This window comes from Prosopis cineraria, unplaced genomic scaffold (assembly GCF_029017545.1).
Source record: "Prosopis cineraria cultivar Desert tree isolate PC_DT_omini unplaced genomic scaffold, ASM2901754v1 PC10, whole genome shotgun sequence".
NCBI classification, from domain to species: domain Eukaryota; kingdom Viridiplantae; phylum Streptophyta; class Magnoliopsida; order Fabales; family Fabaceae; genus Prosopis; species Prosopis cineraria.
In genome coordinates, this window is record NW_026555341.1 from 14,887,823 (window position 1) to 14,900,951 (window position 13,129).

The 13,129-nt window shown below is 33.3% G+C and overlaps 1 protein-coding gene across 1 annotated transcript; it reads right to left on the bottom strand.

The window, feature by feature from the left end:
* Nucleotides 1-329: 329 nt before the first annotated feature.
* Nucleotides 330-3,603, bottom strand: LOC129322445 (uncharacterized). Its single transcript, XM_054968767.1, has 6 exons — nucleotides 3,564-3,603; nucleotides 2,535-3,011; nucleotides 1,930-2,037; nucleotides 1,305-1,663; nucleotides 717-1,156; nucleotides 330-354 (listed from the first exon to the last, which is right to left on the bottom strand). The coding sequence occupies exons 1-6, from the start codon at nucleotides 3,601-3,603 to the stop codon at nucleotides 330-332; spliced, it is 1,449 nt and encodes a 482-aa protein (XP_054824742.1).
* Nucleotides 3,604-13,129: the final 9,526 nt, after the last annotated feature.

Consider the following 13,129-nt stretch of genomic DNA (forward strand, 5'->3'; position numbering starts at 1 on the left):
GACGAATCAGAGACAAAGAACACAAAGAACTTAGCTTTAGCAAGCACGTAAGACATTGGTTAGTCCCATAAACATTTAACCAGTTTCATCCTCCCAGATAGATCACCTTTTGGGAGCCCTTTTTATTCTTTTTAAATTTCTGTAGTTTAAGGATGAACTTTGAAAACATGCAGATACATATTCATAAAATGGGTATTTTTGTCTCAGACCCAGTATGAAAGCACCCATTATCATCGGAAGAACCTTATGTTTTAACACACACATATATAACTCAATGCTTTAACTATTTGCACATTTGAATTTTTTCATACATGACTGTACTATCAACTTTACTCCAATGGATCACTCACCCACCTATTGCAACCAAATATCACAAACACAGATTTAGAAATAAGTTAATGTGCTGGAATATGTTTGAAACATTTCTTTCTGATTCTCATATACAGCTTCAGCAATGTAATACTCGATCATAATTCAACCATCTTTTTCACAATGAAGAGGTAAAGATCCATATAAACTAAATTGTTCAAGAGTTCAAATAAGCATACAATAAATGTTCCCAGCTTGTCTAATAAAGGTTATGTTTGCCGGGTCGAACTAAAAGACGCCTCACAAGAAATGTCGAATGCGTGATACTATAAAGAAGTTCGACTTTTAGGCATCCAAACATGATTATGGGTACCAATACCACAGAACATAAGGTAGTAAAAATCCACCTTTTGCCGCCGAAGTATGTAATGTAGAAGCCACTGTAATATGCCAAAATCATGAATGATATGGCTAAGCAAAGAGTCAGCAATCCAGTCATCAGCTTTCTAGGTAGAGATTTGTGAAAATCATGTTCCTCATATCTTGAAGTGAGGACAGACAGAAAAGCCACAAATGATATTAAACTTGAGACCAATGCAAGAGCATTAGATATTGCAAATGTAAGACTTGTTGGATTACTTGCATACTCTGTTATGCCGAATGCAATCGAGAACATTCCACTCGCAATGAGTGATGAAACTAGCATACAAGAACTTGCAGTGAATTTCATCCAATCCGCTGCATGTTGTCGTAATTTAGCATGCTCTCTACTGAATAATTGTTGAGGAGTTAGGCCTTCCAAATTTCTCTTCTCAATATGTAAGGGCAACATAATCTTCTTCACCTCCTGCCATATTAAAATGTTATTTAGAAAACATTAATGCATAGATATAAATTAAAGCAAATACATATATCTAATATTGAAGATTTTGTGATTTCAAATTGCTTGAATCCACATTTTTGAAAAGGATGCTAGAAAATCTAAAATTAATCACCGAAAGCACATAAGGGCAAACTACCTCAAACCATACTAGCTCACATATCATTTCAAATGCTGCGCCTGTCACCAACTCAAATCTATTTGATGGTGTTACTTTTGCGGCAAGATGCAATATGTTATTCCCATCTTCTATATCGGTAAGTGTCAATATGACAACTTTGATTGGACTAATGTCATGGATGAGGTTCATGATTTTTGGATGTTGATATAGCGCTGCGATATGAATTATCGTTCTATTTCTATTGTCCACCTCCCAAATCAAATATGGATACTTCTTCAAGAGCACAACTAAAAACTCAAAATTTCCAACTTCAGCAGCACCAAACAATGGTCCTTTGATTATTTCTTGTATATCTACCCCAGAGTCAACAGTATGCAGAATCAAATTCCACAGCTTACCAACCAATTGAAGAGATTTAGTCTACTTCATACCTGAATCATATATATAATTAAACAAAAAGAAACCAAAAGCTGAATAAGAAAAAAATACAGCACCAAAGTTCATTCCCTTAATCAATTATTGAGTCAACAAATTAAATTGGTAATTACAAAATTTTAGCTACTGCAATTAGCATTACACTGTAGATAAAGTAAAAATATTAAATGCTTAAAAATATTACCACTAAAACTTGAAGTCTTCTTAGCTAAGACATGCAAGGCTGTCTCATCCTTTTCATCTTTTGCAAGAGCTAAACCTTCCATATTATTTAATAAATCCAATGCTATACCTATAAATTTTTTTAAAATTGTCAGAAATCAGAATTGATAATACCAAAAAAAAAAGTTATCAGTATAATATGAAATATAGAGATATATAAATGGATATCAATATCAAAGACTTAAAAATAAACTGTCCACTTGAAATTGAAAATTATGTCATGCTTGCATTAAAATAAAAATGTCATATTATACTACCATTCAATTTTATTTTTTTCAGCTTCGTAGCTTTTTTAAAAATATTAAAAATATATTACATAACATTTACCAAAAATGAGTACATCACCAATAGTCTTTAAAAAATCACAATAGTCTTTAAAAAAGACAATTAATATTACCTTATATTATTTTTCTAATTGTCATGATTATCTTTTAAAAAATTAAATAAATAAATTGAAATTTTAAATAATATCATTTAAATAAGATACATGACAAAATTTTGATAGAATATAAATATAATTATGAATTTAACGCACAACAATTCATGTGTTAAGGATAATAAACTTACCAACGATATCATTTTGAATGCAGATGAAGAATAACTTCCTCCGATCGACATCTTCAAGTGTTTGTTTAGTCTTGTTATATAGATATGATGTCATTTGACGTTTTGCTTGTATAGCCGCAATATGGAGAGGAGTTAAACCTTCTCTATTCCTAATTCCAGGCAGGGAAGGAGTTTTTTGCAACATAATCTCAACCAACTTTATGTTTCCTACTCCAGCAGCTAAGCAAAGGGCAGTGTTTCCCTCAGAATCTTGTAATGCTAAATCATCTTCATTCAAATAATTTAAGAGTTGCTTTACAAAATGAAAATGATTAGCTCCTGCTGCCAGATGCAACATTGTTGGGTGTCCTTTGGCAATGCCGGCATTTACCAACATCCTTTGATGCAACAAAAAGGGCTGTGCATTTTCCCAATCTCCTCTCAATGCATACTTCATCAAGGGCACACAAGTTTTGAGGTATATCTTTCTTGCATCCCCTAAAACAAAGTTAAACATTTTAGCTTTATGATGTAGGAAGGAAAAAGATTTAATCTATCTTATATATTAAATTAAAGAGTTAAGGGTCATTTTGATCCATGAACTATACATAAAAGTTTACAAAATGATTATAAACTTAATTAAGGGTTAATTTTATCCTTAATTAACCTCAAAATCTTACTTCCTCAGTGCCCCTGTTGTTAATTATTTGTTAGTGGGCTTGCTCCATATTTGTTTATTATTTTTTTACACCTTGCCCCTCTCTCTCTCTAACCAGGTCTCTTCCTTTCTTTTCCTCCCTTTCCCTCCATTTCTCCCATCTTTACCGTTCAAATTTTTTTATTAAATAATTTTTTAAATGAAAAAATTAATGAATGGTAGAGATGGGGAAGTAGAGAGAAATGGAGGAAAAGGAAGTGGAGAGACCCCACTTCCCTCTCTCTCATCCACCTCTCTTCTCTCTCTCCTCCTCCTCACTCTCTCTCCCTCTCTCCTCTCTTCCCCACTCTCTCAACGTCACAATATGAGCTCCAGTTCGTAGTTCCCTTCACCAACGCCGTCCTCAACATCATCAGCTACTTCCTCCATCATGCTCACGCTCTCACTGTCGTCATCAGCTAAGCTAAACCCGAGCTCTTGTTTGTTGATTGTGCCTCAAGCAAGCAGGTCCTCGATGCCATCTCCATGATTCCTCTATATGTACAAGGGGCGATAAGAGTTTCCCTCCACCATTAAGATTTCTCTATGCCTTCGACCCCCCTCTCTCTTTAAAGTGCATCTACAGAATGCTTGTCCTCTACCCATCACCACCCTCAAGCTCTCTCTCCATGCTTCACCAAAGTGCATCTATCACCAAAAACAACATCATCTACATGAGGACGTAAAAAGCTTGTCCCTGCCATGCAACTAAACCTGGGATGCATAAGGCGTCACTATATCAAGAGGCTTGACTCGTGGGTTTCTGGGCATGAGAGAGAGAGAGGGAGGGAGAGACAAGTTAGAAGATGAAGGAGAAGAATTCAAAGGAGACGAGTTCGGAGGAGACAAGCTTGGTTCTGTAATGACCTTAAAATTTAAAAATAAAAAAAATAAATAAAATTAATTTTTATTATTATTTCCCAATTTATATTTTATTTGAATTTATTTATGGAAAATGGAAAAGGGTGAATTAGTAAAAATTATATTAATAGCTTACTTGAAGGTCTAAAGTTTAAATATTTTTAGATATTAATTTTATTTAGTTTAAAATTTTGAAAAATTTATCAAAGTGTCCGTGTCTTTTATGTTATTAGAGACAATGTTGGGCTCTCTTTTATAATTTTTGCAATTTCTTAAAAATTCAAATTATATTTCTCCTTCGGTCAGATACGGGCACCGCCTCTTTCATTTTTCTTTCTCCTTCTTCGAAAATTCCAGAAACCAGAGAGATCGCCTCTTCTCTCCCTCTGTTCTATCAGCCTTCGTCCTTGCCGTCGCCGGTGTGAGTGTGGGCCAGAGAGAAAGTCGAGAGTTTTGGTCGTTTGTTCTTCTCCATCCATTCTCTTTCTGTGTTTCTGAAGTGTACGAGTGAGGAGCTTGGCTGCTCAGTTCGTCGCTGATGTCGGTGTTCGCTATGAATCCGCTACTGTCAAGACTCGAAGTTGCGAGTTCGTCCTTCATGTAATGGTGATGCCTGAATCTCTCCCCTGTTTTCTCGTTACTGAATCCTCCTTTCCCATTTTTCTTTGATCTGTTACCGGTGCTCGAGTGAGAGAGGAACCGGAATTCTTGATCTCTTTCACCTTCTCCTTTCCTTCCTCGATTGCCTTCAACATTGCGAATGAGGTTGTGAGCTAGAACGCCGTCCGCCGCTGCTGGAGATCTAATACATGATTTCTCCTACTCCTCTATTTCGCGTCGCTCTCTGAGCTCTGTTCGGCTGGCTGTTGTACGTGCATGAGAATCTCTTTCTTCCTCTTCCTTGTTCGAACAGCAGTGTACCTTTTTACATTTTTGATATTATTGATCAAAGGTATGGATTTTCAAATCTCTTTCTTCCTCCTCGGTTCTGTATGTGTGTATGTGTTAGAGAAACCATTGGCTTCGAACTCTCTTTCTTGATGGTCTTGTGTGATTAAGTGCGTGAGTTTACGATGGAAGCCACAAGAATTTCCTTTCCCTCTGTTCCTGCTGCATGTAACCGTTTATGTTGGACATGAGTTTTTAGGAGAAGACTTGTTAGGGTCTATATGTGGCTTGGATAAAGAATTAAGGAAAGAAAGAAGCTTGTCACACTAATTTTCTCTTGCACATGCAGTGTTTGACGGAATGATTGAGTGAAAATTTTTATATAAATGAGTGCTTAAACTTTACCAAATTAATCCTAATTAAATTTTAATGTATAGGTCACTTAGTTCTTTTATATATACGAATATGTTAATATGTGTTATGTGAATAAGTTTATGTAGCTAGGATTGTAGACTCTCCTTTATTGCTTGTTTGATCCTACACATGCCTAAGCTATGAGAGGATTTGAATAAAAATGAAGATGGTTTGACCTGATGGTGTATAGGTTAGAGTTTGAACATGTTAGGTGAAATTTTAAAACTGTTAGGAGTAGTTTGGGTCTTGAAGCACAGAGGAACAAGGAAGAAATTTGTTATGCTTGATGATATTTATGATATTGAATTTAAGGTGTCATAAGATCGGTTGTGGTTTTGTAAGGTAAGGAATTGTACTGTTTTGAATAATGTGTACTTTATGAAGAATTATCAAAGAGCCTTAAGAATAAATCATTTATCAGTTACTAAAGGAAGGAGGCATGGTTAAGATGAATATGTCATTATAGGTGGGAGAAAGGAATAGAAAGAATATAATTCTAAATATGGATAGTGGATTAAGGACAAATAAGGATTGTGGACTTTAAAATTATTCTAGATTACATATTGGGCTCACGAATTTCAGTTAGAAATATATGAATTGGAGCTCTTATTAAAGATAGTTGTTTATTCTTTTGGTCTAGGTAATAGCATAGCTAAAGGGAAACGGAGAGGCATTTAAAAAGCACATATTATTATTTTGGGAATTATCAGGTAAGTGGATAGCGTCCCAACTGATATTTCATTAAAATCTCTTTTATTCAAATATTACATTTTTATGCAAATTCTTTTTATGACAACAATGTGATTGTGAGATATTTTGTTGACTAACTTACTTTATTTCATGAAATTTTTACCAGAATTGATCATTTTAGTTAATCAGTAAATACAAGTTTGAATTTTAATTGTGGGATTTTAGTTTGAAAATTATTGAATTGTTACAGAAAAACGATTCATGCGAGTTCGAAGTTGAAAGATTTTTTTTATAAATACAAGCATGAGCATTGGATATGAAATTTGATTCTGGCAAGTTTTAATGCTTAAAAGTATTCATGCGAGTTTGATTTTGAGAATGAGAACTGTATCTTGAAAGTGATGATTTTCTCGCATGTTTGAAAACGATTTTAAAAAGGGACTTTATGTAGAACACTGGTTGCTAACGGCAGTTCCGTTAGCCCTTGGCGCGCCGTGGTACACCTAGCTAGCAGGGTGTTTATAGGAGGTGCTAGCCCCGTGCGATGGCCAACGCACGTGGAATGGAGGGATGGTTATTCGTGGGCTTTGTACCCGCGTTTGATTTCGTGGCTTCAAGCCGCGTTTGGTTAGCATTACCTTCGTGGACTGTGTGTCCACGTTTGTTTCGTGGCTTCAGCTACGTTTGGTTACATATCCTCGTGGACTGTGTGTCCACGTTTGTTTTCGTGGTATAAGCCGCGTTTGGTTAGTTACCCTCGTGGACTGTGTGTCCACGTTTGTAAATTGTTCTAATAAATCCCTATAATTATGAATCCAATTATTTGAGGATTTTATATTCCATTGATGTTACTCAGTAATTTATTTATAACTATTTATCTCATTTATGTGTTTTTTTTTTTGGAAGCAAGTCCTATTAATATTTGCTATGATAGTTTAATGATTTAAGATTTAATTTTTAAAAAAATTTATAAAGTTATTCTATTTTAAAGTTTATTACATTTTTCTAAAAACTATTGTCTCTTTGACTTACAATTATTTTAAACTTTCCTTTTTATTTAAATTTTGTTACTTATTGTTGGGATGTTATTCACTGGAAGTTATTATTTTGGTCTCAGACGGTATAGCTAAACTCATGACTCGAGATATCCACTGAGGAATTTTATTGCTGAATTGAAGCAGAAGAATTATTTTAGTCAAATCCTAATTTGCTGAAAAATTGAACTTTACACCTACATTGGTGTCTGGCCTTAGGTGCTCCACGTAGATTACAGGTAGGATCCTCACATTTCTTTTAAAATTAATATCTGATTTAGTATTGTAACAATTTTTAATTAGCTTATTAGTGTGTTTGACGTATTAATTTCAAAGTTTCTTCAATCACGGCTTAAGGGATAGGAGTTTTGTGCTCATATCCCGTGCCAGTCATACCTAATTTTTGGGGTGTGACAGGTTCAAGCTTGACTCATCAGTGTTCAACCCACTTGAAGCAAAATAAAGCAGAAGAAACAAACTAGAAATAAAGTTCTCGATCCTCTCTAGTCTCTATCAATCTATCAGCCAAATCATCATGAACCCAATGAGGTCATCACTCCTAACAGAGTCGAGCGAACCTTATTAGCCCTCTCCTCTCTCGCCTCTTTCTCCTCCCTCACATTCTCTCGCTCCCCACCACCCAAGTTGCTTGCTTCAGAACCAGAGCAAGAAAGTTTCGAGAACGACAAGTATGGCACTGTGTGGGCGGTTTAGGGTTGTGTTTGAGCTTAGGTGGGGCCATGATTCCGACACTCATCATCACCGTCAACAGCTTCTGTCTTCTTGGCACTCCGAACTCCATGATCCACTGCGAAGATCACGAAGGAACAAGGGCGAGTCTTGAGAAGATGTATGCATGCATGAAAGAGGAGGAGAGAGAGAACTCCGTCACCATCAACCCCTCCTCTTGATGTCCATCTGTGATGCCTCTCAAAAGGAGTCATAGTCGGAGTTTTCGTCGAACGGGATGATGAAGTTGTGGAGACGAAGGTAGCCTCCGGTACCCATAGTTGCAAGATTCAAGCTTAGGTAGGAGAAGTAGGAGCAATAGAAGGTGGCTAGCTAGTTTATCTATCTGCCTAGTGCAAGGAGGCGCCAATACTATCTTCGTTATTGTTGTAATCAGTGGAAACACCAGCAGGGCCCGAAGAGGCTGAGGAAGGACCAACAAGTGCACCGTTGCTGGCTCCCGAAGCAGTGTAAGGCAGCAACAAAGGAAACAAGTTAAATTAACTTGGTGTTGCTCACCCTGGTTTAGTCTGGTTTGGCGGTGCTAGAGGAAGACAAAGAAGAGGGAGAGGGAGGAGACAGCAAAATATTTTTTATATTATAAAAATGTTAAAAATAAATTATGGGACCCACTATTAAATATTTTATAATAAAAAATATTAAAAAATTCAAATACAGATGTACTTAATAGAGAAATAATGTCAGAGGTATACAAGATCAAATTTCCAAAATTGTGAGATAAAATTGATTTCATATTGATTTTAAAATTATTTGTACACTTTTATTTATAGGGATAAAAATGATTTTTAACCCAAAATTAAAAGCACTTTACTACTTCTATGATTTTTTTCCTCATAATATAGAACACAAACAATTTTTCTTTTTAAAAACTAACGTACTTAATATTATTATGGAAAACCAAGTATATTTTTAAAATTTACAGTAAGAATTTAAAGAAGACGCGTTTTAGCAAAATCTTTAACAAATTAGGCGAGCGTGTGACTGTGTGTGAAATAAGATCCCATATTCTTCCCTCTTTTGTTTCCACTACTAAGCAGATAGATGTTCATTGCCATATAAACTCAAAGAATATAGTGAATAAATAAATAAAGACTTCTGTATATATAGCAATACATTACAAGATTCCAGAACACGCAAACTTTAAACTTGGAAATTAAAATTTAAGTAAAATTTATGTGCAATCACAAAATAATACGAGACGTATAAGTTATTTGAAATTGTGGAGAAAGGGAAGGGTTACTTGTATCTTCCAAAAGAAGAGAGGAAGGCATCCGCAATGCTTGTGAAACGTGCCTCTGGCTCTGCTCCTGAGTTTGTGGAGAATTTGTCGGACCCAAAATTGAACTTGCTTCCATTACAATGAGAATAGCAACCTCCTCTTGCTTGTATTTGCTGCGAAAACATGAATATTAAACATCTGTATTGATTTAATATTATTGGAACTGATTTAATGAGCAAAGGGATCTATGTAATATCAGTTTCAAAGAAATTAAGCTCTGTTCAAGCTAACATGTGGAGTAAGAGGACTTGCTAAGTACAAAAGAGACTCTGCGTGCTCATGGGCACTACAGACCAGTGCAGGAAATTCGGGAATTGGAACTACTTTTTGAACATCACAACCACGTATACTGATGATCAAGAATATGATATATATTCACTTTAATTTGCCATGAAGAACCATATTCCTGAAAGCAAATTTATTGTGATGACCGAAAATCATTCCTCTATAAAATCCAAATAAAGCATTTGGATACAATCTAAGCTCAAGAACGTTATTTCACAGCTTATATTCATAAACTCAAGGCAAAAAGAAAGTCAACATCAAGTTTGTTGTAAACTGCAGCCTAATTTATACTGGAGAAAAAACAACCACCTAATAATATCGACATCCTATCACCATCAAACACCATCAAACAACAAGGGTGTGGATGATCATAGATATATAAAAAAAAACAAAAAAAAAAACCAACAACAACATAAACATGGAGTCATGGACATGAGCCATACTTGTATACCTAAATGCTCAATCTATAGTTTTCCTACAAGCAGAGTTACAAGAAAAGACCGAATCCTATACGAGAAGCGACTTGGCTGCCTCAATAACTCGTGTGAATGGATGGTTATCCTTCAAATGACCACTTAATGATATTAAAAGGTTCAGCACAATCAGTATAAACCTCAGCTATTCTAAATAGCAAGATAATCTGTATGCAGCAGATAACAATTTCAAACAACAGTGGACAGCAAGATGCAAGAAAATTTTTGAAGGAACCGCCCCATCAGCACGTGGAACTCGCCATATATGCTGGGCGAAGTTTGATGGAGGACACAATCAATCAATGGAAGATTCAAGAACAGAATGTTTCTACCAGTAAGCGCTAACGACTCCCCCAACACCAGATTGCACAAGAATCGATGCCGATGCTTCAGCAGGTTCCTGGATTTTCAGAAGAGCTACGTTTAGGGCCAACGACTACTATTGCTGCAGAGATACAATCTATTATTCCAAGAATAGCGCTTACTGCAAGAGCTGAAAAGAAAGGTTTCAGAGTCACTCGGCTTGAGTAAGAGCTCGGAAGTGGAAAATACTAATAATAATAATAATAATAATAATAATAATACAGAAAGAAAGAGCAATGGAAAAAAGATAACATGAAGAGAGCATAGGGAAGGGAGGAAGAAGAGGAAGAAGTCGTACAGAAAATCTCCCGCAATGGCAGACACTGCCCTCACTCTCCTGCTACAACGCATAACCGCTTTTTTTTGTCATCTCGTATCTGACATCCTGTGCATCCGCCACCTCCCTCATGGCGCTCTGTTCACACCCTCTGATTAGTAGCTACTAATTATGTGTTAAGAGCATGTAATCAGAATTCAAGCAGGCGGGATGGGAATAGGCTAGGCTTTGGACATTTGTTTTCTGTTTTTCAAAATAAAAAAAAATTCAAAAACGTGTTTAGATTTTATTATTTTAAAAAATAAAAAATATAAACATTTCAAAACTATTTTCATTTATTTTTATTTTCATTTCAAAACCATTATGATTAACCATAGATAACCATCACCAGTGGCCATTTGTTTAACTCTAAAATTATTTTCAAATTAATATCTTCAAACAAATTTTAATTTTTTTTTATTCAGTTTTTTTCACTCTTCTTTTTCTGTTGTTGGGTCTTGCTTGTGTTCTAAAAGTTCAAAATATACTTTTTCTTATATTTTGATCGCTGCAAATAAAAACTTCAAATCTATATTTATTTTCAAATTAAATTAATTTATTTAAGCTTTACATTAAATTTTAAAATATTTTCTTATTCCTACATTGCACCGAGTGCTTTACTAGTTTATATATAAAAGTAGGATAATAAGTTACGAGTGAATGTTGCATGTCTTTTTTAGCTATCACAAATTGTGATACATGTCCTTTTTGAGTATTTCAAATTATGCAACACATTCAATTTTGAAAATAATTTAATATATAAAATATAATAAATCCTAGATGGATTGGCGGGAAAAAAAATTATGAGTTTAAAAATTTCAATTTCAATCATATAACACACATATATTTGAATTCATAAAAGTTAACTCCTTTTTTTTCCTGAAAACATAAAAGTTAAATTTACTTTTTTGTTGGTTTCTTAAGGTATCCCCACAGTCAAGAGCTATGAGACTAATCTCTCAATAAATTTGTGCATTATTTAAAGAGTTTTTCTCTTCCAAGAGATGCTCTTCATGTACAACTCTAGGAATTAAATTCTGAAATAATACTTAATGGTTCAAACTGCTATCATCCCTGTTACACCCACTTGGTCATTTTACATATTTATCACACTCATTATATAATAGTTTGTTTGTGGTGATGATGGTGATGATGATGATGATGTGAAAAAGAGTTGTTGGTGTGGGGAATTCTATTTGTTCTTATCAAATTTAAAAAAAAAAAATACTTTCAGTTAAACTTTGAATATATGTTAAATTACAACCGATTAATTTTAAATGACGTTAAAAAGTTGTTTAATTAAAAACACAATTCTATCAAAGCATTTTAATATTAATATATAAATTGGTAATTAGTCACTCCAGTAATTTTAAACTTAAGTCAAATATGAATAAAATTGTTTTTAAAAAATTAAACTTGTCATAATTTTCAAATAATATAGACGGCAAAATGTTTCTATCAAAATATTTTGATATTAATATATAAATTGATGATAAATTATTTTAATAGTTTCAAACTTAAGTTATATATGTATAAAAATTGTTTTAAATAAATTAAACTTATCATAATTTTCAAATAATATAGATATTAAAATAGTAATAGATAAAAATATTACTATCTGTAAAATGTTATCAATATCATTGGGTAAGTTAGTCAATTTATTTATTATTTCTTATACACTAAATTTTCTTCTTTTGTCATGTTAGTATAGGGGAATAGGGCGAGCAACAATTATGTGTAATTTTATGTTAAATTATTTTATAATTTATTGAAGGAGTAACATTAAAAAAAATGAGAAAATGACAATAAAATTTGTCTAAAATATATAAATAAAAATTTAATCCCTTAAAATATCATGATTTTTCTAAAATTTTTAGAGACTTTGCTGTTATTAATAAATTTATATAAATTATTAAATTGTCTTTGTTAAAAATAAATAATTCACAAGTTTTGTTTAAATATTCACAATTTTTCTTCTTATATTCATAATAATACAACAAAAAATAAAAAATTTAATATAAGAAATTGTGATTTGCTATTGCATTGTTACGAAAATAAAAAAATTATAAATATTTAAACAAAACTTGTGAATCATTTATTTTTAATGAGGATAATTTAATAATTTATATAAATTCATTAATGATAAAAATCTCTAAAAATTTCACGAAAATTATAAACATTTTGAGAGATTAAATTATTATTTATATATTTTAAAAGGGTTTTATTGTCTTTTTTTAATAAAATCACATTAAAATCTTATATATAAAATTAAAAAAGCAAGAAAGATATATCTTAATCTAATATTTTTTAACCCCATATAATATTACGCTATGACGGGACTTGACAAGACATGATTATTTTCCTTCAACAAGTTTAAACATCGTGAGAACGAACGCATCACAATCTTTTCGCATTGTACGACAGAAATAAAGAATCCTTACACTGCCAGATGTTCAACGTTTCCACCGTGGACTTGATCCCTACTTGTCTGAATTTCTTTGACAGGGATTTACATTTTTCTGGACGCTTATTGTGCATTAGCCCGTTATTATCTATTTGTTCCATT